Source organism: Cucumis sativus, chromosome 6 (genome assembly GCF_000004075.3).
Source record: "Cucumis sativus cultivar 9930 chromosome 6, Cucumber_9930_V3, whole genome shotgun sequence".
NCBI classification, from domain to species: domain Eukaryota; kingdom Viridiplantae; phylum Streptophyta; class Magnoliopsida; order Cucurbitales; family Cucurbitaceae; genus Cucumis; species Cucumis sativus.
In genome coordinates, this window is record NC_026660.2 from 16,102,503 (window position 1) to 16,129,580 (window position 27,078).

At 38.7% G+C, this 27,078-nt stretch overlaps 1 protein-coding gene and 2 long non-coding RNA genes across 4 annotated transcripts; all 3 read right to left on the bottom strand.

Annotated features, from left to right (window-relative positions):
* Positions 1 to 408: 408 nt before the first annotated feature.
* LOC116404746 (E3 ubiquitin-protein ligase UPL6-like) lies at positions 409 to 3,056 on the bottom strand. Of its 2 annotated transcripts, XR_004217803.1 has the most exons (5): positions 2,771 to 3,039; positions 1,842 to 1,922; positions 1,130 to 1,203; positions 689 to 833; positions 409 to 465 (listed from the first exon to the last, which is right to left on the bottom strand). XR_004217803.1 is itself a non-coding variant. In XM_031888113.1 (4 exons), exons 1-4 carry the CDS (start codon positions 2,792 to 2,794, stop codon positions 943 to 945), a joined length of 261 nt encoding a protein of 86 aa, XP_031743973.1. In that variant the 5' UTR covers positions 2,795 to 3,056; the 3' UTR covers positions 884 to 942. The 2 variants fall into 2 exon arrangements, 1 of the variants encoding a protein (XP_031743973.1); XM_031888113.1 differs by lacking the exons at positions 409 to 465; positions 689 to 833 and adding an exon at positions 884 to 1,024 and having other exon boundaries at positions 2,771 to 3,056.
* Positions 3,057 to 12,548: 9,492 nt separating this feature from the next.
* Positions 12,549 to 14,152, bottom strand: LOC116404747. Its single transcript, XR_004217805.1, has 3 exons — positions 13,714 to 14,152; positions 13,353 to 13,462; positions 12,549 to 13,129 (listed from the first exon to the last, which is right to left on the bottom strand). It is a non-coding gene; the product is annotated as an uncharacterized LOC116404747 (long non-coding RNA).
* A 3,814-nt stretch (positions 14,153 to 17,966) lies between these two features.
* LOC116404708 lies at positions 17,967 to 19,131 on the bottom strand. Its single transcript, XR_004217719.1, has 3 exons — positions 18,922 to 19,131; positions 18,785 to 18,835; positions 17,967 to 18,011 (listed from the first exon to the last, which is right to left on the bottom strand). It is a non-coding gene; the product is annotated as an uncharacterized LOC116404708 (long non-coding RNA).
* Between the last annotated feature and the right edge of the window lie 7,947 nt (positions 19,132 to 27,078).

Sequence of the window (27,078 nt, forward strand, 5' to 3'; positions counted from 1 at the left end):
ATTGGTTTGGCCCGAATTGTCTTCCTTGGCTGATTGTTCGGCCGTGGCCTGGTGCATAGGTGGGGATTTTAATATCACTCGTTGGGCCCGGGAAAGATTTCCTTTTGGCAGAAGTACTAGAGGAATGTCATTATTCAATAACATTACTATCATGTTTGTCAACTATCAAACTAACTCTTTTAAGTTATTTAGTGTGACACTACAAAGTTATGAACACCATAATCTTAATTAAAACCTTTTAATAAACAAATGCCAAGTTACTACTCAACAATGGCAAGGAATTCAAAAAACATGACAGCTATCCTAATTGGTTGAAAATGAGAAAAAGAAAGTTAGCCAGACAACCTGTTTGGACTACAAAGCCAGCAGATACGATTCCTCAAATTTGACCATTCACTCTCCATACTCTACAAGTCTTCAAGCACATGATGCTGCCTTCTTTCAGATGAGCAACATCATTCCGATCTTAACAGTCAGAAGAGCAAATCAAATCAATCCTAGCATATTCACAAATCACAACTAAAAAGTACAAACATTACAAAATAAAACATGCAGCGATATCAACAAGCATTCTGATAAATAATTAGCCAATTAATTGACATTACAAAATAAATAAAGAAAAAAATCATTGGAAAGATCACTGCTTAAATGAAATTTGAAATATCTCCCAATAGTTTTGATCGGTTACCCGAGTTGTGAGAGTGATCGGTTGATATTGCGTGCTTCCTTCAAGCGCTCCCCAGCTGCACCTGTTAGCTTCTGCCTCCGGAACCAGGTAAATCAATAAGATTTATTCTACTTGTTTTAAAGCTACTTAAACCATCTGCCAGTCTCTGCACAATAAAGTACTAGTCAGAAATGTACCTTGTCTCATACTGAGTTACTTTTTCACATGATTTTTGCTAGCAGGATAAATTAGTTTAAGCTCTAGAAGGAACCAACTTATCCCCTTAAGGGAAACCAAAACAAATAATTAAGAATAATGAGGATACGAAGTGGTCCTCGAGAGTAACCAGTTACAAACCTAATGAAAAAGCAAGATACAATTGTTATATTTCTGAAGTTCAGTTTTTCTTTAAGCCAACTTGAGACAAGAAGTAACCAACTGATGTGTAATGAAAATACTGACTTCAGAAATTTCTTTTGGTTTTCCACTGAGAAACTTTTGATAACTTCCCAAAACATCTCAATGACATAATGCTCCTGAAAGCATGAAATAAAAATTCAAATTCCGAAGTTCCCACATTTGGTTTTTCAATCCAGCAGAAGCATAAAAGAACATCATTAAAAAAGTGAAGATATTTCTCCGTTTCCTATCACAAATTTCTTGATCATGGTTGTGCCTGACCAAACAGAGCATTACAAACAATACAAGTCCAAAGTTTGTTTTCATAGTCATAGAAACATAAGAGAGGACTAGAAGTCTGAATAATGGTAATCAATTTATCACCCAGTTTCAAACACTAATACAGGCATATACATTGTATGAATTCGAAATTAATTGAAAAATATTAAAAAGAATCTAAACGATGACCAACTCCCTAAACTCCAAAGACTTCAAAACCATCTCCCAATTACCCGGGTGAGATCTTCCAACATCATCTACAATTATGAAATTTAATTGACTTGACATCACAATTCCGATTGCACTACAATAAATCTAGTATTCGATATCCTAAACCAAGAATTGTTCAACCTCCAAAGGAAGATTAATTGTAACTAATCTTCTTGCAAGATTTCAAATTTTCAAAATTTTATCGAACACAATATGCAAAACAATTACGCAGAAAAGAAAAGAAACAAAAATACATATATAGAAAAAAGGGTTTAATAGAACTTACCCTATGATAACCACTTGAATAAGTAGTATGTGTCCGTAGGTCATCAACATCCAAGCTGTCCAGTGAACCTGATATTGAAAGCTGAAATGAAATAGACCACTCGATTTATCCTGGAACCACAAAAGACCAGCAACAAAACTTCATAGTATTTAGCCATTGGTCCATGATTTGACCTAAATTAGGGTTCTCTTTATGTTTTTCTTATCATTTCCCATCGCAAGGGAACTTTTTTTCCCACATCTTTTCCCCTTACAAGGACTTCAGTTGTCACCACTTAGAGTCCATGTAGGCTAAAAATAATCTAGTTCACTTTGTTTATTTCTCAGATTTTAATGATTAGTAAAATTCTGCCTCTACACTTTTACGAGCATTGTGCCTCTTCGAAAATGAACAACTTGAATCTTAAGGAAGACTAGTTTCCTTATCCAGAACCTGAATCTTCACTTCATCAAGGAAACCCACATCTATTCCTTCAGGTGAACTCAATAAGGAAGACCCTGATGCCTCTAGGGTTTAGGCTTTGGTTGGTTGCTGCCCAGATCACAAGATCAAGTGTACTCCTAATCATTCTAGGTTCTTGCTTTAATTAGTTTAGTGTTTCACGTCACATGAAAATTAAAGGTCGACAATGGCACATTATCAAAACTACTAACCCCCTCCCCCCTCCCCCCACACACCCACACAATAAGAAGAATAAAAATGCAAATCTAAGTGCTTAACCCTACTGACTTTGTATGGTCTAGGAGAAAAAATGTTCCTCCTTTAACATACTTCTTTCCCAAATAGTATAATTAATACTAGCATGAAACAGGATTCAAGGCACATGAGGCAGTTGATGTGCAATGATAAACGAGTCATCAAGAGATTATATAACAGCAAAACAGCCTTTTCATGCAAACCACGTTACTATCTCAGTGAGTTAGTGATACCTGGAATTCATGCTCATTGAACATGTTGATCCATTCTTTCTGTATAAGCTGCTGAATCCCTCTCAAAAAATGAGAACTTTGCTGTCGTATCTGAGGAGGACATGTTTTCAATCAACATTGGAGTAGGGAGACACATTGGATAAACAAGGGACAAACTATGCTGAAAGTTCAAACGATGATTGGCAACAAGATGAATGAATGTGATGACATTTTCACAGGTGACACGACGGTTTTTTCCTCCAGGAAGTAGCTCTTCTTCAATTTGCTTTCCATATTCATTGTTTATAATAACAAAATATAGCTCTAGTTCAGGAATGTCACCTTCATGATTTAAGATAAGAAGTGAGAAAAAGATTCTACCAGGATACTAGATTGATCTAGATCATTGATCAACAGGCTAAGTGTGGTATCAGCTAAAAGTGATACCAGGGAATACACACCTTTAAGAAAATAAGGTGGCGATACAATTCAGGATCCAAGGATGGCAAGTCATTTAGATAGTTATACATGTTGTGATGATAAACATTGGAAATATTCAATGTTGGGTTAAATATTATTCCATCTTTATACCATGCAACCATGCAATATTAAACTCTCATAAATTATATAGAAAGCTGATAGACCTCCCATAGTAAAGGTGTATTCCCGTAGGGACAAGAATAGGAAGAAGAAAGAATGATTGAGAGTTAGTTGGTATTTTTCCATTTGTGTGGGCCCTTAGGAATGTGTTTGTTAGAGTGGGGCCAAGTATTTTATTATTTCTCTGAGCAATTACTTAAGTGTCTTGCGTGGGAGGGTATGGGTATCTTTTTGGACATATGATTTTGGTATAGACTCTCATTAGAGCGTGGAGAAACTGGGGAGCTCTCAAATCCTTCCCCACAGTTGATAAATAAAATTGTGGCTAAAGCCTTAACAATTTTGGTATCAGAGCCATCTTTCCTGGTATGGTTGGTAAGATGGAAGCTAGGATAGTTGAACTGGAAGAAGGTTTAGAGGGAGTAACCACAGGGACGACTGAAATGGAAAGTAGAGTAGAAGCAAAATTTTTACAAGTAGAAGAACGACAATTAGCATTTGAAAGGAAGATGAAGAAACAATTTGCGGAAGCAGAAGTTCGAAGTACAATGGCTGAACAAAAGATTGAGGATAATCTGTAAAAATTGAGTGAGGATATGAAATTGTTAATACACAGGATGGGAGTGATGGGAAGTGCTTCAAAAGGATCCACATCTAGTGAAAGAATGATTACGGACAAGGGAAAGGGAATAATGAATGAGGAACAAGTTCAAGAAGAAAAAAGTGAACAAAAAACTAACCCAGTGGTGGATGAGGGAGTTGGAGTACCATGTGCACCAAATATTCGTGAGATACCCCTTTTTGACATGAGGCTACGAAAACTGGAGGTGTCGATATTTAAAGGGGAGGAAGAAGAGAATGTGGATGGATAGCTACAACGTGTGGAGCGCTATTTTGTGGTGAATATCTGACGAGAGAGATAAGTTGGATGCGGCGGTCCTGTGCTTGGAGGGGGAAGCTTTGGACTGGTATCAATGGAAGGAGGATAGAAAGAAAATCGGTAGCTGGACAGAATTCCGATAGCTTCTGTGGGCCAGATTCAAAGCGTCCGACCAAGGAGATAAACACGCAAGGTTGATGAAATTACAGCAGGAGACCACCGTGAGGGATTACCGGCGGCGATTTGAACAATTTTCGTCGGCCTTAAAGATATGAGTGATGCAGCCCTAGAAAGTAAGTTTGTGTGTGGGCTGAAGGAAGAGATTCAAAGTGAGATCTGAAAATTGAATTCAGTGGGCCTAGAGGCTAAAATGTTAATGGCCCAAATAATTGAGAAGATGATCGAGTGGTTCAATTGAAGAGAATTCATGGGGCAAGTGGAAACCCTAATTTATCAATTAAAATGTCAAATAGTGGGCCAAGCAGGTCGAGAAGTCAAACTGGGTCAAAGGCCTCAGATCGGGTCGCTACATCACGAACGATTACGATTAACCCTAGCCAAATTCGTCGTACTCGTCCACGACGATTACTTCATCGCAGGAATCGGGCGCGAAGAGTACGTTGTCTCAACCATACCGCGAATGACTGACAACGAAGTGCGAATTAAGAAGGAAAAAGGTTTGTGTTTTAGATGTGACGAGAAGTTTAGTCTAGGGCACCGCTGCAAAAGACGTGAATTGAACATCATTGTGTACAAGAAGGGGAAGACTTAAGTGACAAAACCGATCAAGTGGGGGAAGAAATCGAAACCAACGGGAATAAGGAAGTCAATACAAAAATAGTGAATCTGTCGATAAATTCATTGGTAGGTTTCAATTCGCCGAAAACCATAAAAATTAAAGGAGAAATAAGGGGACGTGAGGTTGTGGTGCTGATCGATGGGGAGCCACGCACAATTTTATTGCAGAAGAGGTAGTCAAAGAGCTAAAAATTTCAGTAGAAACCATGGATGCATATGGGGTTGTTCTGGGAACCGGAGGCATAGTCCAAGCAACCAGTGTGTGTAAGGATGTAAACCTGACAATCGCCAATTTATCAATCACTCACGATTTTCTCCCTCTACCACTCGGAGTGCTGACGTTATATTAGGAGTTACTTGGTTGGAAATGTTAGGGAAAGTAATTTTTTATTACAAGTTGTCGGAGATGGAATTCTCATGGGTGAATGGGTGGTAATTCTTCAAGGGGATAGAAGTTTAGTAAGATCCCAAGTGTCACTGAAATCGATAATGAAAACCTTTGAGAAGGAAGATCAAGGCGTGTCAATCGAATTAAGTGCAGTTGTACAGTGGGGAGTGGGCGAAGCAAGGGAACACATAGCAGACTACTTGAGTAAACTACAACCAGAAATTCAAAAAGTTCTTCAGTCCTTTAGCGTTGTGTTTGAACCAAGCAATCAATTACCCCCACCTCGCGATCATGATCATGCTATTGAATTAGAACCAGGGGCTCGTGCAGTGAACGTGCGCCCGTATCGTTATCCCCAATTTTAGAAAGATGAGATAGAGAAACTAGTTAAGGAAATGCTGCTAGCCGGAATAATTCAGCCAAGCAAAAGTGCCTTTTCAGTGCTCCTTGTTAAGAAAAAGGATGGTAGCTGGCAATTTTGCGTTGATTACCGAGCACTGAATCTTGCCACTATACCAGATAAGTATCTGATTCCTGTTGTTGATGAACTGTTGGACAAATTATTTGGGGCAACCATATTCTCCAAAATTGATTTAAAGTTAGGTTATCAGCAAATTCGGGTGCGGGCAGCCGATGTTCACAAAACAGCGTTTCGAACCCACGAGGGGCCCTATGAATTCCTTGTGATGCTGTTTGGGTTGAAATGCTCCGGCAACATTCCAATCAATCATGAGTGATGTTCTTCGCCCATATTTACGCAAGTTTGTTTTGGTTTTCTTTGATGACATCTTAATTTACAGCAAGTCCTTGGACGAGCATTTGCACCAATTGGCAATGGTTTTGGAAACTCTAGTAGCTCATCAACTGGTAGCCAACTTTAAAAAATGCCAATTTGCGGTTGACAAAATTGAATACTTAGGCCATGTTATTTCTTCAGAGGGGTGGCAGCGGATCCAAAAAAATAGAAGCGATGGTTAAATGGCCAGCACCCAAGAACGTGAAGGAGCTAGGTGGGTTTTTGGGGCTAACGGGGTATTATCGGAAATTCGTTGCAAACTACGGTTCTATTGTGCTGCCCCCCTTGACACAACTGTTAAAAAAAGGTAACTTTAAGTGGAATGAGACGACCGAGAACGCATTTCAGCAGTTAAAAGTCAGCAATGATGTCTGTCCCGATGCTAGGTATTCCTGATTTTTCACAAAGTTTTGTGCTGGAAACTGATGCTTCGGGTGTGGGTATTGGGGCTGTCCTAATGCAAAATCAACGACCAGTGGCCTTTTTCAGTCAAGCTTTACCTATTACCCATAGGTTTAAGGCTGTTTATGAACGGGAGCTTATGGCAATAGTGCTGGCTGTTCAAAAATGGCGACCATATCTATTGGGTAAGCCTTTTGTGGTGCGTACAGATCAGAAAAGTTTGAAGTTTCTTCTTGAACAACGGGCTATCGGGGAGAATATCAGAGATGGATCGCTAAACTATTGGGGTATGATTTTGTGATTGAGTACAAGAAAGGATTGGAAAACAAAGCGGCCGATGCCTTATAGAGATTACCACCGGTATTTGAATTGGGCCTCGTAAGTATTGTGGGCGGGCTAAACCCTTCGGTTTTCATCGATCAAGTGGCTGGAAATGAATCTCTTAACAATATTCGATTGTCCTTGATAAATGGACAGCCAGCTCCAGATGGATATTTGCTACAAGGAGGAGGATTCACCTGATATTACTTTATTATTAGCTGAGTTCCATAACAGCCCGATAGGGGGACATCATGGTGCATTGAAAACATATCAAAGGCTAGCAAGGGAGGTCTATTGGCGAGGTATGAAAGCCCATATCCGCACCTATGTTGCTGAATGTTCCGTGTGTCAGCAAGCCAAATACTTGTCTTTAACTCCGGCTGGTTTCCTTCAAGCATTACCCATTCCGGACCGTGTGTGGGAAGATATTAGTATGGATTTTATTGAGGGTCCACAAATCCGAGCGTTATGATGTTATATTGGTAGTTGCGGATCGTCTTTCCAAGTATGCACATTTCATTCCCTTGAAACATCCATTTGGTGCAAAAGTGGTTGCTGCTGTTTTTATGCGAGAGATTATTCGTTTGCATGGATGCCCCCGAAGTATAGTGTCGGATCGTGATCGTATTTTCACAAGTCTATTCTGGGAAGAGTTGTGGAGGTTGTTGGAAACTCAGTTGAGACGAAGCACCACTTACCACCCCCAAACGGATGGTCAAACAGAAGTTGTCAATCGAGGGGTGGAGACGTATCTACGGTGTTTTGCTATGAACACACCTAAACAGTGGGTTAAATGGCTAGCTTGGGTTGAATTGAGCTATAATACAACAGTCCGTACAGCCATATTGATGACCCCCTTCGAGGCCCTCTATGGGCGACCACCCCCTCTATATTACCGTATGTGAAGGGCTCGAGTCGGGTGAATGAAGTAGACCATTTGATGAAAGAAAGAGATGAAATTTTGGGTGTTTTGAAGGCCAATTTACTGAAAGCACAGCAGCGAATGGTCAAATATGCTAATGCTAAAAGACAGGAGGTTCTGTTTAAGGTTCATGATTGGGTGTATGTGAAGTTACGCCCTTACCAACAGTCCTCTCTCAGCCGTTTTAAGCACCCCAAATTGGCCCCAAGATTCATTGGTCCATTTATGATCGTGGCACGAATTGGTTTCGTTGCATACCGTTTGGCCTTTCCCAAGGAATCGCTTATACACCCATCTTTCATGTTTCTGTTCTTCGCAAGGTTGTGAGTTCAAACAGGCCATTATTCCCAATTCCAAAAGATTTGGCTGCTGATTTGTCTATGCAAGTGTCTCCAGTAGAAGTATTGGGAGTTCGCAAAACAATAGAAAAGGAGGACAACTTAGAAGTTTTGATCCGTTGGAGTGAGGGGACACTTGAAAGTGCAACATGGGAACAAGCTGCTCTTATTCAAGAACAGTTTCCTGAATTCCACCTTGAGGACAAGGTGGCTCTTTGGGGGGCGGATAATGATAGACCTCCCATAGTAAACGTGTATTCCCGTAGAGACAAGAATAGGAAGAAGAAAGAATGATTGAGAGTTAGTTGGTATTTTTCTATTTGTGTGGGCCCTTAGGAATGTGTTTGTTAGAGTGGGGCCAAGTATTTTGTTATTTCTCTGAGCAATTACTTAAGTGTCTTGAGTGGGAGGGTATGGGTATCTTTTTGGACATATGATGGAATTAAAGAGCTCACCTGTCTTAAAATAACGATCAGGCATCTGATGTCCTTTAACGATAGTGGCTTCTCCTGCTCATAAAACTCCTCATTGTCAATTATTATGAGCATGTGCCTGATTGATAAGGAAAGAAGTGATCAGGACATGCCGAATCTTATAACATACCATATAATTATATAACATCAGATGAGGAATTAAAGCGAAATTCAAAAGTAGAGGAACAGGAATAAAGAAGATAATCTTACTTGTACACAGGACAAAAAACAGCCAAAGGTAATAGCCAACCAGGTGCATCTCCTGATAAATATGCCAATTTCTCTGAAAAGGATGACCATTTTTTATTCTCGTGGCACTTTTTAATAAAACTCCAGAGTACTGGAACTAACTCCATTCTGTATGCTAGAATAGTCATAATTTTTTATGTCCCACACCAAGTTGTACTTAAAAAGATCTTTTCAAAAAAAATCTATAGAGTTTTTTTTTCTTTTTTAAATGAAGTACATGCATGTTATGTTTCTCGTTATTGAGAAAACATGACCTTTAAACCATTACTAACGCCATTATATCCAAACAGCAAGGTACACGAACCTAGTAGAGGATGACACATGCAACTTTGTCCATTGGGTAGAGAGAGGTGTGAAATGTGAATGTCCGCCACAGTAAAGGAAGAGTAAGAATTTGAGAGGAGAAACTCCAATTGGGATCAACACGTGGGCAACAACATGGCTTCTTACCAACATGAGAACTCAAAAGAGACAGCAGATGTTCTAGAGAAGCCAATGAACTCTTGGAATGTGAATCTGCACTTTCCTGCAATAGTTTGAGTGTGAATTAGTTCTCTGAAAACACCTGCAGAGGATAATCCACGGCAAAACAGAATATCTATAAAAAAAACCACTTGCAAGTAGAAGAAAAAGGAAGTACATTTATACCTTCCCTGTCAAAGTGATATCCCTAATCAACGCATATGCATTTCTTTCCAGGAAGTAACCAACAATTTTACAAACCCATGGGAGTTCAGGTTGTAATAAGAAAATAATTGTGTCTAACAATAGAGTTGCAGGTGTGTTAGAGTTCACAGGTGCAGCCAAAAGTTGATTCCTCAATTGGTTTCTATCAAGAACAACATCAAGTAAGAATAATTCAGAGGAAAAATAAAGACAACTTATCATATATATAAATAAGATTAGTCTGAATTCGTTAGCTGAAGGTAAAAAAACCTTTATGTCAGTTATATATATCTGAACAAAATCTAAGAAATATATCACTTTTCAACAAAAGAAATATATCATATACAATTAAAGGATCAGCATAGAAAGCCAACAAAATCAACAATGATAGATCAAACATCTGTTCTTCCATTCAAAACGTTAAAAAGGATAAGTTTTTAATAAGGAATGTTGAAATGGAAAAAACTAATTACCTATTATGGTGTACAGTCTGGATGCAAGCATATGCAAATTTCTTAACTCTCTAATCCACTAAGGCCTTGTTAAGTACATAATCCTTGCTAGCGAAAATGCTCAACATATCCCCTATATATGTAAGAGAGAGAAAGGTAAGAAAGTACTAACACTAAGAGATATGTGCTATCAATTAGAACACTTTAAGATGATATTATCAATTAGAAAACCAAGCATAGAGCAACATAAGGGAAAATAACAAACAAGGGCACCACAGTGGTTCAGAAACCAATCAATATTTTCATTTGTCACTTTTATAATAATTTCCCAAGGGAAAACCCTCATAACAAGCCTCGTTTTCCCCCTACTATGGAACGGGGAGGATTCCTCCTCTTTTCAAAGCCCTCGTCAAACTCAATGCTAAGTTTGACTGCTCCCTTCGGAGTGACAACAAGCCTTGTTTTCCCCCTAATGTGGATCGGGAGGATTCCTCCTCTTTTCAAAGCCCTCATCAAACTCGATGCTAAGTTTAGAACGCTAAGAGTAGGTGGTTTGGTTTTGGTTAGGCCAAAAGTAAAGTTTTCTGCTAAAAGCTCTTATAGTTAGGGAACTCAACACATTCTACTTGACCGAACCAAGTTGGCTCTTTGCTTTTTTATGGGATTTTTCTAATGTATATTGCATGTGTTGTTTGTTTTTTTTATAGCTCTTGATTGTCTAACCTTTTTACGTTTTGCATTTGCAAGTCTCTCTTTTGTTTCTTTGGTATGCAATGTGGTAACAAGGTCTTGCTAGAACCGGTGGGCTAACCTTTCTATGGTTCTAAACTTAGTTTCTAAGTTTGACTGCTCCCTTCGGAGTGACAACAAGCCTCGTTTTCCCCCTACTATGGAACGGGGAGGATTCCTCCTCTTTTCAAAGCCCTCGTCAAACTCGATGCTAAGTTTAGAACGCTAAGAGTAGGTGGTTTGGTTTTGGTTAGGCCAAAAGTAAAGTTTTCTGCTAAAAGCTCTTATAGTTAGGGAACTCAACACATTCTACTTGACCGAACCAAGTTGGCTCTTTGCTTTTTTATGGGATTTTTCTAATGTATATTGCATGTGTTGTTTGTTTTTTTATAGCTCTTGATTGTCTAACCTTTTTACGTTTTGCATTTGCAAGTCTCTTTTGTTTCTTTGGTATGCAATGTGGTAACAAGGTATTGCTAGAACGGTGGGCTAACCTTTCTATGGTTCTAAACTTAGTTTCTAAGTTTGACTGCTCCCTTCGGAGTGACAACAAGCCTCGTTTTCCCCCTACTATGGAATGGGGAGGATTCTCCTCTTTTCAAAGCCCTCGTCAAACTCAATGCTAAGTTTGACTGCTCCCTTCGGAGTGACAACAAGCCTTGTTTTCCCCCTAATTTGGATCGGGGAGGATTCCTCCTCTTTTCAAAGCCCTCATCAAACTCGATGCTAAGTTTAGAACGCTAAGAGTAGGTGGTTTGGTTTTGGTTAGGCTTAAAGTAAAGTTTTCTGCTAAAAGCTCTGATAGTTAGGGAACTCAACACATTCTACTTGACCGAACCAAGTTGGCTCTTTGCTTTTTTATGGTAATGTATATTGCATGTGTTGTTTGTTTTTTATAGCTCTTGATTGTCTAACCTTTTTACGTTTTGCATTTGCAAGTCTCTCTTTTGTTTCTTTGGTATGCAATGTGGTAACAAGGTCTTGCTAGAACCGGTGGGCTAACCTTTCTATGGTTCTACATTTAGTTACTAATTAAGTTTGATTGCTCCTTCGAAGTGACAATAAGTTTTGTTAATGTCGACCCTTTTCTAAAGGGATTTAGTTCACTGTGGCTAGACAAGAGGCTTCTAACTCATGTTTGACAAGATAAACTTGTTAAAACCATCCCAGTTTCTAAAGAGTGCCTCCTATCCTTTGTTACTCTATCTAGGCTAGGTTTGGACTAAGTGCGTCATAGGTAAGTCACGACAAAGCAACAAAGGAAGACAAAGCTAGAAAAGTATCCATGCACTTATTTATTATACATGTAATCAAGCATTCACAACACACATACCTTTCTCAATCATGCATTCACATCTCAATAAGAAATAGCTAAAAGGAGCTTAAAACAAAAAGACAGCAGCTTATGCTCAAATTTCAGCACATATACTCATCAAAATTCAGAATTTCACATCATAAACCGAGCTCAGTGCTCAAGGGTTGCCAATCATGCTTTTTATGCAACATCTAATTAAGCTAAGAAGGTATAATGCTCATTATTGTATGGAAAGAATTCTGAAAATTTTTGAAATTTGGCAAAATTTGAACCCCAAGTTTAACTAAACATGCAAGCTAAGCAAGCTATTACCCCACCCACTCAAAAAATTGCTTTTTCTGTCCTAAAAGCTTTTGAAAATCAAAGTAAATGGAGAAAAATAAGGGGGGAACTTTGGACTCCCCTGGAAGGATCGACATCCTTGACTTTGGTTTGAAGCTTGCATGGATAAACCTTTTCATTCATTTTTCATTGATTATTCATCCTTGTTCCTGAAAATCAAAGGAAATTCTCTCAATTTTATATATTACTAAAATTAGGATACATATAAGTCTTAACTAGTCTAATAGCACCTCCATTCATCTTCCCCTACACTGGCTACGGTATCAAAATTTTCAATTAAGTAATACGTCTACTAACGAACTTGAAAACAAAACACATCACACTAAAAACACAAACATCACTTTAACCCAACAGAAGCAACTCTTTTTACCCTTGCACTCACTATCACATTACTATCATGTTTGTCAACTGTCAAACTAACTCTTTTAAGTTATTTAGTGTGACTACAAAGTTATGAACACCATAATCTTAATTAAAACCTTTTAATAAACAAATGCCAAGTTACTACTCAACAATGGCAAGGAATTCAAAAAACATGACAGCTATCCTAATTGGTTGAAAATGAGAAAAAGAAAGTTAGCCAGACAACCTGTTTGGACTACAAAGCCAGCAGATACGATTCCTCAAATTTGACCATTCACTCTCCATACTCTACAAGTCTTCAAGCACATGATGTTGCTTTCTTTCAGATGAGCAACATCATTCCGATCTTAACAGTCAGAAGAGCAAATCAAATCAATCCTAGCATATTCAAAAATCACAACTAAAAAGTACAAACATTACAAAATAAAACATGCAGCGATATCAACAAGCATTCTGATAAATAATTAGCCAACTAATTGACATTAAAAAATAAATAAAGAAAAAAATCATTGTAAAGATCACTGCTTAAATGAAATTTGAAATATCTCCCAATAGTTTTGATCGGTTACCCGAGTTGTGAGAGTGGTCGGTTGATATTGCGTGCTTCCTTCAAGCGCTCCCCAGCTGCACCTGTTAGCTTCTGCCTCCGGAACCAGCTACTTAAACCATCTGCCAGTCTCTGCATAATAAAATGATTATGAGCCTAAATTTTACAAGTACCAGTCCGTTGAATATAGAAACGTGATACTCATGCTTTTCCATCCTAAACAACAGAACTATCTGCACTTCGATTTACAAATTCATTGCCTTTTTCCGACAGTGCCCACAACTGTTAGTTGTTACAGGTATACTTCTTTTATTTATTTATTTATTTATACTAAATTCAATAATACCATATTCCAGATGTTAGCAACATTATTTTAGCATTACCTTGGATCGGGATTCAACAACACAGGTAAAAAAAGCAGTATGTGATAGCGAACTCTCAGGAACGGTCGGGTTAGAAGAGGGAGGCCTAGGTGGAAGCGGGCTCTTCAGGATTTGGAATCGAAAACCGATCTGAGGGTGGAGAATTTTCTTTGGAAGACTTGGGTTTCCGAGGGGGTCTGCGGCCCTTGATTTCGGCACCGTTAAGGCTAGAAGAAGAAGAAAGTGGTGGATCGACGAGATGGGTATGTCGCAAGATAGAGTTTCTTGGCTGCTTCACGTTAGAGAGGAAGAGCGAAATTTTGGAGGTATAGGAAGAGCGAAACGGAATTTGAGAGATAGGAAATCGCAGGGTTTGAGGAAGACGAAGAAGAGAAGGGGAGATGAGAGGCAGAGTAAACCGATCGAGAAGAAAAAGGGGAAAGAAAATTGAAATAAAAGAGACCGTTGAGGTTGAAGAAGAGGGGAAAAAAAATTGACCGTGGAGGAGAGTTATTTAATTTTTGGATTAAATATTTTGTATGAAAATTAAAAAAGAAAAAGTTAGAAGGCAAATATTTTCTACTTTTTTTTATTATTTATTCTATGAAAATTCAATAATAAAAAAGCATCTATATTTGCTTTTGGTATGGTTCACATTTTTATTTATTTGACAAAAATCTAACTAAATTATCATTCATTTTTGACCTAATATTGCAAATATAAATTTATATTTTGCATCTTAACTACTCTTTGGCATTTATAATATCATTGTTCCACACCTCAATTTTTTTATTGTTGTCAAAAATAAACCTAATCCAAAATGAATTAGCAAATTAGGGAATAAATGTAATCATTGTTTTTGGGAGTTTGAATTCGACCGTGATTATTGTTGAATAATTTTATTTGGGATGCAAGTTTTCACTTAGACATGGACATTTTGCTATTTTAGCAATTTAAATTTAAATTTTTCTTTTATCAAAAGTAAACCTCTTGTTTTAATGGTTTTCTGGTCATCCCTTTTAAATACAACTAATGACAAATGAATATAACAATTAAGAAATTCGTAGATATATAACAACATTTTAAACTAATTGCTGCAGTTATTTTAAATCACATATGTCATTCGCTTATAAGGCATAAGAGTCTATTAACGATATAAATCTATCACAAATATACTTTGCTACATTTACAATTTTTAAAAGATATTGTTATATACTTAATTATTATTCATAAAATTGCTAATCCATTATACTTACCCTAAGTTAAATGAATAATGTCAAAAGTAAGTTTACTACGAAGGTAATTTGTGTGACCCTTTTATCCTAACGTAGGAAGTTTGTTCCACTCCATACCATTATTGAACTAAGAAGATTAAGTGTGTATTAGTATGTTTAAACAAGTATAATTATAGAAAATTCTATGAGTGATATATTTATATTAGCAATACAATATGTGTTACATATGCAAATATTTTGTATCTAATCGTTGTATTTGCAATTAACTCCATTAAAATATACAAATATAAACAGAACTCTTTAACCTGAGTTTAGCTAGGATCACAAACTACAAAAAGAAAGTATGGAATATATTTTATAAATATTTTGGTTAAGACTCTAAATGATATATGCAACATTATTTTGGTTATATCCAATCTTCTTTGAAGGCTACGTACTTGAAGATTTTAATCAATAAATAAAATGAAGTTTAATTTTTAAAATAATAACATTACAGTGGGATGGTGATCGGAATTGATTACTTTGGTTAAAATTTAAAATTAGATAAAAAAATCAATTAATAGATAATTCCAACTAATCAAAATAACTAAATAAAAGACGAGATTTGAAAATATAATATCCTAATAGACACTAATAGACTTATATTAATAGATAATTTCCTGCCGATGAAAAATTACTAAAGTTGTACTATATTTTATAAATATTTTAAAACATTACATAAACACTAATTAAAGTTGGGATTAGTAGCAAAAAGTTACAAATTTATGGACACCTTCTTTTAGGGAAAAAAATACAAAGTAATATTACCTTGACATGATGTAAACTAAATTTGTAATCAGCGTTGAAATCTCTACTATATTAAATGCGCTCGTGGAGAAAAAAAATTATATACATCTATTTTATTCTTAAATTGTCGAAAAAAAATTATATTACTTTTTGTGATCTAACGTAGTTGTGACTTTTCTATTGTAAGTGTCCATTTTAATGTTTGGAAAGAAGATTTTTCCAATTTTTTAGTTTACAAAATAAAGTTCTATATTTTAAAAAATAAAACCTTATGTCGAATATGTGTAACTAATATTGATAGGATGTGACTAGTTGATCTTCGAGATACGATGCATTCTGTTTAGAGTGGAGATGGTTGCACACACATCAAATTGGTGCATTGATTCCTCCAAACTTACATGTAAAATGTACGTGTAAAAGAAAAACAAAATAAACTCTTGCAGTTACACATTAGAAAAAAAAACGTCACGGAATCCCAAAGTTCAAAAGAAAACAAACACACACAAAAGGGGATTTAATTGATTCAAAGTAGTAACAAATGGTGAAAAATTGCATCATTTCTTGTGATTTCACATTGACATATTAGAATAAAAATTATCGTATTCTATATATTACAATATTTGATCAAATATTAATACATTAATTCAATTATTTAATTACTACAACAATGAATTTCTTTTTCTTTTTTAAATAATAATTTTACCATTAATATTGTATAATATTTATTTATTATATGCTAAAGCATATTTAAAAATTAAATTGAAAAGATTGAAACAATAGTCACAAATGATTTTTTCATAAAACAAAACATTTGTAACCAAATCTAAATATGCACTTTCATAATAAAGGACCAAAACTCATATTGCGTAGAATTGAGCATGGTTTAAATGAAATTATTAAGAAAATACTTACACTTTACACCAGGTTTTTTAGCAACATATATAGTGAGAAAACTCAAAATTTACCCTCTTACTTGTATCTTTTCAATAAAAAGTGCATCTTAGTTGTAATTATGTCAAAATAAAATAAAAAAAAGAACCAGTCAATTAACATGGTTATTCATTAATTGATTTGGGTGAACTTTTTGAAGATAAAAATTCCCTATTCTTGGTTGAGGAGCTTTTCGATGAATTAAATGGAGCAAACTGGTTTTCAAAGATTGATTTAAAGGCGGGGTTCCATCAGATCAAAATGTGTAGAGAAGACATCGAAAAAATAGCATTTCGAACACATGATGGACACTATGAATTTATGGTTATGGCATTCGGCTTAACTAATGCCACATCCACTTTCCAAGCTCTAATGAACTCAATATTTAAACCATTTTTGCAGAAGTTCATATTAGTATTTTTCGACGACATACTAATCTACAGTGAGAACTTGGAAAATCATCTGAAGCACATTGGGTTAGCATTGGAAATCCTGAGAAAGAATGAGTTATATGCAAACCAGAAGAAGTGCAGCTTCGCGCAAGAACGTATTGATTATTTGGGTCATATCATTTCAGGACAAGAAGTTGAAGTGAACCCGAGAAAATCAGAGCAATCAGGGAATGGCCTATACAGTATATAAGAGAGGTACAAGGATTACTAGGCCTCACCTGTTACTAAAGAAGTTCGTTCAGCACTATGGCTTCATTGTCGCACCTTGACTCAACTACTTAGGAAATGGGATTCCAGTGGACTGAGGAGTCTAAGGAGGCATTCCAACAACTACAGAATGCCATGATGACCCTGCCGTTTTGGTGTTGCCTGATTTCAATGCCACCTTTGAAATAGAAACAGATGCATCGAGATATAGGGTAGGAGTCGTACTCGTCCAAGCCAAGCGCCCCATAGCATACTTGAGCCATACGTTAGCCTTAAGAGATAGGGCCAAGCCTGTATATGAAAGGGAATTAATGGCAATAATCTTGCCTGTGCAACGATGGCGATCATATCTGTTGGAAAGAAAATTTATTGTGAAGACCGATCAGAAATCCTTGAAGTTCTTATTACAACAAAGAGTGATACTGTAACGACCCAACTTTTCTAGGTAAGTCGAGGTCATTAATTTTTAACAAAAGACTTTGATTGATACAAAATGAAACGTAAGTCAATTTAAAAACAAATTATGTCAGGCCTGATTTTCAAATATTCAAGAAACTTAAAATAACTATTTACAAATAAAAGTTTGTAAACTAAGTTTTTAGTACATCTTAAATCAAAAGAAACCATAAGCGGAAGCAAAATGATACGTTTCTATGGCAATCACGCTTCCTTCCTGCCCTCGCCGGTTTGCCACCTTTATTTCCTTTGCCTGAAAATTAACATAAGAAGGGTGAGTATAAATACTCAGTAAGAGACCCTCTACTGGTCTCGTCAGGGGAAAATAAATTGTTAAGTTCTATTGGGACACCTGTACAGTCGCAGTCTTGTGATCCGTAGGATACACATTTCAGTCTAACGCCCGAAGGACGTACATATCAGTCTAACGCCCGAGGGACGTACATATCAGTCTAGTGTTCTGCAGAACACATATCAGTCAAATGCTCCCGAAGGTGCAAATAAATTGGTGATCCCGTGGGACACTACAAGGTAAACATCCAATACAACCTAACAATTTTCCCTCATTCATTCAACCATTTTCAGTTACTTCAAATCACAAAGTCTTTTCTTTCAAATCCTACAGTCAACTTATTTTACTACAGTCATATGTCTGTCAATAATATGCTAATACATCAGTCAATCCACTATACAGTCAAGTCAATACACTCCTCAGTTCACCAGCACAAACCACAGTTCAGTATAATCCACATCCAACTGAAACAAATTCACTAGTTCACATCCAATCTTTATACAGCACAATCTATTAATATCATCATGTACACAGAAGCATAATTTCAGTCATTCACATGTATACTTTCGGCAATCCACATCAATTCACACATCACTGTATATATATATGTTTCCAGTCAAATACAACATACACTAAACATTTAGTCTGCAATCAAACATGTACATCTTAATCATCATCCATACAGTCCAACACAACTCAAAAACTTTAGGTGAGTCCAGTAGAAAATCCCTTACCTTCAAATTTGTTAAGCTCCTTAACCACGTTGAAGTCTATGAAGAACGAACCTAAACATTAAGACAATTTCTCAATAATTCCCTTCAACGCATCAGTCATTTAAATTCAACCCAATGTGAATCTTTTTGCAACTTACCCAAATCTTCGCGAAAGAAATCGAGCAGTGGCTTTGCGAAGAGATGACGTGCGACGGAGAGACCGTATACTGATGGCCGGAGAGTCGCGCGGCAGTGCAGACGACGGAGGAGAAGGAATCGGCGGCGGCTGGGCTGAAAACAGAGGAGAAAGGAGAGGGGAGACAGCCGGCGGTTACAGGTTCACGCAGCGGCCTTGCTTCGCGAACAGAGATGGCGGCGGCGACGGTTGCAGCGACGTCCGGCTGGGTTTGGACGGAACGGAGAGGAAAAGAGAAGATGGAGATGGCCGACGGCAGTTGCTGTGCGAACGGATGGGGCGGCTGACTGCGGTTGGCTGCGGCAGGACGGGAAGAAGAATAGGGAAAATGGGTGGGCGGCTTAGGGTACCGGAAGGAGAAGAAAAGAAAAATGAGAGGGGTTGTGTGCGCGCGAGAGAGAGAGATAAATTTCTTTTTCTTTTCTTTTTATTTAAATTAAGTATAAAAATATATATATATATAAAATTAAAAACAAAATATATATATACATACCTTTGGGGCATTACATTCTTCCCTCCTTAAGAAACTTTCGTCCTCGAAAGTTCTAATCCTGAAATAACTCTGGATAACGAGTCCTCATTTCTTCCTCTCGCTCCCATGTCGCCTCTTCAATTCGATGATTCCGCCACAAAACCTTTACTAATGGAATGCTTCTATTACGAAGCATCTTTACCTCTCTAGCCAGAATCTCCACAGGTTGTTCTACATAGCTCAAATGTTCATCAATCTCCAAGGGTTCATAGTCCACTACATGAGACGTATCGGCCACATACTTCCTCAACATCGAAACATGAAAAACATTATGAACTGCAGAGAGAGATGGTGGTAATGCAAGCGATACGCCACAACACCAACCTCTCTAAGATCTCAAATGGTCAACAAAACGAGGACTTAACTTTCCTTTCTTCTCAAAACGCATAACACCCTTCATAGGTGCTACCTTCAAGAATACCTTTTCTCCCACATCGAACTTAAGGTCTTTTCGTCGTACATCCGCATAACTCTTCTGTCTACTCTGCGCTGTTTGCATACGTGCTCTAATCTTTTGAATAGCCTCATTAGTAGACCGAACTAATTCAGGTCCCATCAATCTATGTTCACCAACCTCACTCCAACAAACAGGGGTTCTACAACATTTGCCATATAAAGCCTCAAATGGTGCCATACCGATGGTAGCCTGGAAACTGTTGTTATAAGCAAACTCCATCAAATGTAGATGAGAGTCCCAACTACCTGGAAACTCTATAACACAAGCTCGTAGCATATCCTCTAAAACTTGGTTCAAACGTTCAGTTTGACCATCAGTCTGTGGATGAAAGGCTGTACTGAAATCCAATCTGTACCCATAGCAGTCTGAAGTCCCTTCCAAAACTTGGAAGTAAACCGTGCATCCCTATCAGAAACAATCGATACAGGCACTCCATGCAGTCTCACAATCTTAGTTAAATACAACTCTGCCCACTTACTAGCAGTATAAGTGGATTTTCCTGGTACAAAATGTGCGATTTTGTGAGCCTGTCTATGACAACCAGAATCACTGTGAAACCCTTCAGGGTCTTAGGCAGCCCTGAAATAAAATCCATCGACACATTCTCCCACTTCCACTCTGGCACACTTAAAGGTTGTAGTAAACCTGCTGGTTTTTGTCTAGGTGCCTTAACTTGCTGACATACTAGACACTTACTAACAAATTCCGCCACTTCTCTCTTCATATTCCGCCACCAATAAAATCGTTTTAGATCCTGATACATTTTCGTGCTACCAGGATGCATGGAAAATGGGGAATTATGGGCTTCATCTAGTAAGTCAATCTTAACTGTACTGTTCGCTGGCACACATAAACGTCTCTCAAACATCAACCCACCATCAGAGGATATGGAGAACTCATCAGTCTGCCCTGTTTCAACAAGGCTACGTCTCTCCATCAAATAAGGATCATTACTCTGAGCATCAACAATCTTGTGCCTCAGAGTCGGTTGCACCGTTAATTGAGCTAGCTGTGAGGTGACTCTCCCACAGACACTTGAATCTCAGCTCTCTCCAAGTCTCGATGCAATGGTACCTGTCTAGTAATGAGTGCTGCCGAATGTGATACTTTTCTACTAAGAGCATCAGCCACCACATTCGCCTTACCAGGATGGTATAATATCTCACAGTCATAATCTTTTACCAACTCGAGCCACCTTCGCTGTCTCATATTCAACTCCTTCTGAGTGAAGAAGTACTTTAGGCTCTTATGGTCAGTAAAGATTTGTATCTTTTCACCGTACAAGTAATGTCTCCATATCTTCAATGCAAAAACCACTGCTGCCAACTCCAAATCATGTGTGGGGTAGTTCTGCTCGTGACTCTTCAACTGACGAGAGGCATAAGCAACCACCTTACCTTTCTGCATCAAAACACAACCCAGTCCTTTCTTGGAAGCATCACTGTAAATCACAAAACTTCCAGATCCATCTGGTACAGTAAGGACCGGTGCAGTAACTAACCTTTGCTTAAGTTCTGAAAACTATCCTCACAAGCTGGACTCCAAACAAACGGAGTTCCCTTCCTTGTCAACTGAGTCAAAGGAGTAGCCAAACGTGAAAAATCCTCCACAAACCTCCGGTAGTACCCTGCTAAACCCAGAAAACTACGAACCTCACAACTGTGGAGGGTCGAGACCAACTGGTAACCGCTTCTATCTTTGCAGGGTCTACTGAAACTCCCTCACTGGAAACCACATGACCAAGAAAAGCCACCTGCTTCAACCAAAATTCGCACTTCGAGAACTTAGCATACAGTTTATTGACTCGAAGAGTCTCTAACACCTTATGTAATGTTCCTCATGTTCGCTTCAGTCTTGGAATAAACCAAAATATCATCAATGAAGACTATCACAAAAGTGTCCAAGAAATCCTTAAACACCCTGTTCATCAAATCCATAAATACAGCAGGTGCATTAGTCAAACCAAAAGACATACTATGAATTCATAATGTCCATACCTCGAACGAAAGCAGTCTTAGGAATATCACGGTCTCTAATCCTCAACTGGTGATAACCTGACCGTAAGTCAATCTTAGAGAACACCGTGGCTCCCTGTAACTGATCGAACAAATCATCGATTCTGGGTAAAGGATACCTGTTCTTGACTGTTACTTTATTCAACTCTCTATAGTCAATGCAAAGACGCATCGACCCATCCTTCTTCTTCACAAACAATACTGGTGCACCCCAAGGTGACACACTAGGTCGAATAAAGCCTTTGTCAAGCAATTCCTGTAACTGTACCTTCAGTTCTTTCAACTCAGCAGGAGCCATCCTATAAGGGGCTCTAGAAATAGGAGTAGTGTTTGGCTCCAACTCAATGGCAAAATCAACCTCTCTATGTGGCGGTAGTCCTGGAAGATCTTTTGGAAATACATCTGGGTATTCTCTTACCACAGGTTCTGAAGTTAAAGAAGTCTCACCTTCCCTAGTATCCACCACACTTGCCAAAATACTCCAAGTACCCTGGCTGAGTAGTTTACTAGCTTTCATAGCTGAGATTACTTTAGGCAGTACTACTGTTCCTACTCCCTTGAATTTAAAGCTAGATGCAGTAGGGGGACTAAACACAACTTCCTTACGAGAACAATCAATACTAGCATGATTAGTAGCTAGCCAATCCATACCTAAAATTACATCAAAGTCACGCATATCTAATACCAACAAGGTTACGTCCAGTACACGACCAGCTATCAATTTCACATGCTTTAATCTTTTCCTTAGACAACATAATTTCTCCAGACGGTGTAGACACTGACAAAACATAGTCTAAGGGTTCCACTCTAAGCATGCATGCGTCACAAAAAGCGATGAAATAAATGAATGAGAAGATCCCGAGTCAAACAAGGTCAAGGCAAAATGCCCAATACTGGTAATGTACCTGTCACTACTGTGCCGGCCTTCTCTGCCTCTGATCTATTAGTGGCAAAGATTGTACCCCGCTGTGGAGGTCTCTCTCCCTGACTGCTCGATCCAGCCCCAGTAGATCTCAAGGGACACCTATCAGCCATGTGTCCCTCTTGCTTGCACTTATAACAGACTCTCGTTCCCATCAAACAACGACCCAGGTGGCGTTTCCCACACGTATTACATACTGGCCTCTCTTGAGTAGTGTCTCCTGCACCGCCAGAACTCTGCTGGAAACTGCGAAAAGAATCACCGGTCTCATGTTCCTCTGAGGAACTCCTACAGTTCTCTGCTCTACTTTTCTCTTTTGACCCGACGACGATCCCTTATTAAAGCTCCTTGGCTGTCTTTCATCCTTCCCAATACTCATATCCACTGCCAGACGCAGTGCTTCAGCTTGGGTAGTGGGCTTTAGTGCTCGCACAAAACCCCTAATTTCATCTCTCAATCCCTTGACGAACCTATCAGCTCTAGCCTGCTCATTACTAACAAGCTCAGGGGCAAAACGTGACAGCATATCAAACTCCTGGTCGTACTCCTCGACTGTCATATATCCTTGCTTCAACTCCAAGAATTCCTGGCTTTTGGCGTCTCTAAGGTTAGCCGAGAAAAACTTGGTATAGAAGCAGTCCTTAAACTGATCCCAGGTAATCTGCCTCACATCTCCACCTAGCATGCGCATTGTAGTCCTCCACCAGATAATGCCTCTGTCCCTCAGTAGAAAAGCAGCACACTGAACTCTGTGCTCCTCAGGACATCTCATGTAATTAAATATGGTTTCCACAGAGGACAACCACATTTCAGCTTTAGTAGGATCCTCCAGTGACCCATCAAACGTCTGAGGGTCATACTTCCGAAAGTCCCTCAAATGTTTCGCCTCAGCAGAAAGTTGGTTAGGTAATTCTTGTGCAGGAGGGGCTGCTGGTGCAGGGGGAACTACAGGTGCAGGTGGACTGCAGGTGCCTGCTGGTTTTGAGCTATGGCTGTCATAAGTTCTGTAAACCTCTGCTCCATGTGAGCAGACAGTGCATCAAACTCAACGTGAGTCACGGGTGCAGCAGGAATTCGCTGTTCAGCTTGACCCTCAGTAGGCTGATTACGACCTGCTCCTCTACCTCGGCCTCCTGCTCCTCTACCTCGGCCTCTACGACCTCCTCTACGTACTTCTTCCCTTGGCGGCATAATTCCTATTATCCACCAACAACACTCTTTAACAAAATCTTAATCATAAACATAAGCAAGTCTTTATCGTCATGCAATCTAGTTTAATTTAGGCAAGGTCATGCAAATAAACCATACATATAAGCATCAAGCATACCTGACGAGAGACGAAGGGTCGCGTTAGCCATAGGAACACAAAAACATAGACTTACATCGTAAGTCAGTCTACAGAACCTAAAACTTAGGCTCTGATACCAACTGTAACGACCCAACTTTTCTAGGTAAGTCGAGGTCATTAATTTTTAACAAAAGACTTTGATTGATACAAAATGAAACGTAAGTCAATTTAAAAACAAATTATGTCAGGCCTGATTTTCAAATATTCAAGAAAACTTAAAAATAACACTATTTACAAATAAAAGTTTGTAAACTAAGTTTTAGTACATCTTAAACTCTTAAAGAAATCATAAGCGGAAGCAAAATACACGTTTCCTATGGCAATCACGCTTCCTTCCTGCCCCTCGCCGGTTTGCCACCTTTATTTCCTTTGCCTGAAAATTAAACATAAGAAGGGTGAGTATAACAATACTCAGTAAGAGACCCTCTACTGGTCTCGTCAGGGGAAAATAAATTGTTAAAGTTCTATTGGGACACCCTGTACAGTCGCAGTCTTGTGATCCCGTAGGATACACATTCAGTCTAACGCCCCGAAGGACGTACATATCAGTCTAACGCCCCGAGGGACGTACATATCAGTCTAGTGTTCTGCAGAACACATATCAGTCAAATGCTCCCGAAGGTGCAAAATAAATTGGTGATCCCGTGGGACACCTACAAGGTAAACATCCCAATACAACCTAACAATTTATCCCCTCATTCCATTCAACCCATCTTTCAGTTACTTCAAACACAAAGTTCTTTCTTTCAACATCCTAACAGTCAACTTATACTACAGTCATATGTCTGTCAATAATATGCTAATACATCAGTCAATCACTATACAGTCAAGTCAATACACCCTCAGTTCACCAGCACAAACCACAGTTCAGTATAATCCACATCCAACCGAAACAAATTCACTAGTTCACATCCAATCTTTATACAGCACAATCTATTAATATCATCATGTACACATAAGCATAATTTCAGTCATTCACATGTATACTTTCGGCAATCCACATCAATTCACACATCAATGTATATATATATGTTTCCAGTCAAATACAACATACACTAAACATTTAGTCTGCAATCAAACATGTACATCTTAATCATCATCCATACAGTCCAACACAACTCAAAAACTTTAGGTGAGTCCAGTAGAAAATCCCTTACCTTCAAATTTGTTAAGCTCCTTAACCACGTTGAAGTCTATGAAGAACGAACCTAAACATTAAGACAATTTCTCAATAATTCCCTTCAACGCATCAGTCATTTAAATTCAACCCAATGTGAATCTTTTTGCAACTTACCCAAATCTTCGCGAAGAAATCGAGCAGTGGCTTTGCGAAGAGATGACGTGCGACGGAGAGACCGTATACTGATGGCCGGAGAGTCGCGCGGCAGTGCAGACGACGGAGGAGAAGGAATCGGCGGCGGCTGGGCTGAAAACAGAGGAGAAAGGAGAGGGAGACAGCCGGCGGTTACAGGTTCACGCAGCGGCCTTGCTTCGCGAACAGAGATGGCGGCCGACGGTTGCAGCGACGTCCGGCTGGGTTTGGACGGAACGGAGAGGAAAAGAAGATGGAGATGGCCGACGGCAGTTGCTGTGCGAACGGATGGGGCGGCTGACTGCGGTTGGCTGCGGCAGGACGGGAAGAAGAATAGGGAAAATGGTGTGGCGGCTGCTAGGGTACCGGAAGGAGAAGAAAAGAAAAATGAGAGAGGGGTTGTGTGCGGCGAGAGAGAGAGATAAATTTCTTTTTCTTTTCTTTTATTTAAATTAAGTATAAAAATATATATATATATATAAAATTAAAAACAAAATATATATATACATACCTTTGGGGCATTACAGATACAGCTTCAGTATCAGAAATGGGTAGCGAAGCTAACGGGATACTCATTTGAGGTGGTCTACAAACCCGGCTTGGAGAATAAAGCAGCAGACGTCTTATCTTGGATGCCTCCTACAGTTAACCTCGGTAGCATAACAGCTCCTACATTGGTTGACATTCTGGTGATTAAAAAGGAAGTCGAAGCGGATGAAAAGTTGAGCAAAATAATGGAAGAACTACAAGCAATGGAAGAAGGAACAGAGGGTAAATTCTCCATCCGACAAGGTATGTTAAGATATAAGGATAAGTTTGTGCTGTCCAAAACATCTACATTGATACCCACAATCCTACATACTTACCATGATTCGGTACTTGGAGACCATTTGGATTTTTATGCACATACAAACGACCAACTGGTGAGCTATATTGGGAAGGAATGAAGGCGGATGTTAAGAAGTATTGTGAGGAATGTGTAATATGTCAGAAGAACAACTCCCTAGCACTATCCCCCACCGGACTGCTGCTGTCCCTGGACAGTCCAAACAATATTTGGAGCGATATATCTATGGACTTTATCGAGGGCTTACCAAGATCGAATGGTTTCGAAGTCATCTTTGTAGTGGTGGACAGATTCAGCAAATATATTTGTTAAGGAGATTGTCCGACTTCATGGCTTTCCCAAATCGATAGTGTCCGACCGAGATAAGGTATTCTTGAGCAACTTTTGGCAAGAAATGTTCAAAATGGCAGGCACCCGATTAAATCGAAGCACCGCTTATCACCCTCAGTCGGATGGGAAAACTGAGGTGGTTAATAGGGGAGTGGAGACGTATCTGCGATGTTTTTGTGGAGAACGGCCTAAGGAATGGTCAAAATGGATACATTGGGCTGAATATTGGTACAACACTACTTTTTAGAGATCCGTAGGGGTCACTCCATTTCAGGCTATCTATGGACGTATGCCACCACCATTGATGTTTTATGGTGACCGGGACACTCCAAACACTACCTTAAACGAATAGCTCA

Excerpts from the sequence above, each read along its gene's own strand:
- LOC116404746 (XM_031888113.1), bottom strand. The coding sequence starts at position 2,794 with ATGTTCAATGAGCATGAATTCCAG. Across the intron at positions 1,204-1,841 it reads ATTCAAGTGGTTATCATAGG|GAGCATTATGTCATTGAGAT; the intron begins GTAAGTTCTATT and ends TCATGCTTTCAG. Across the intron at positions 1,025-1,129 it reads AACCAAAAGAAATTTCTGAA|GTTTGTAACTGGTTACTCTC; the intron begins GTCAGTATTTTC and ends CTTTTTCATTAG.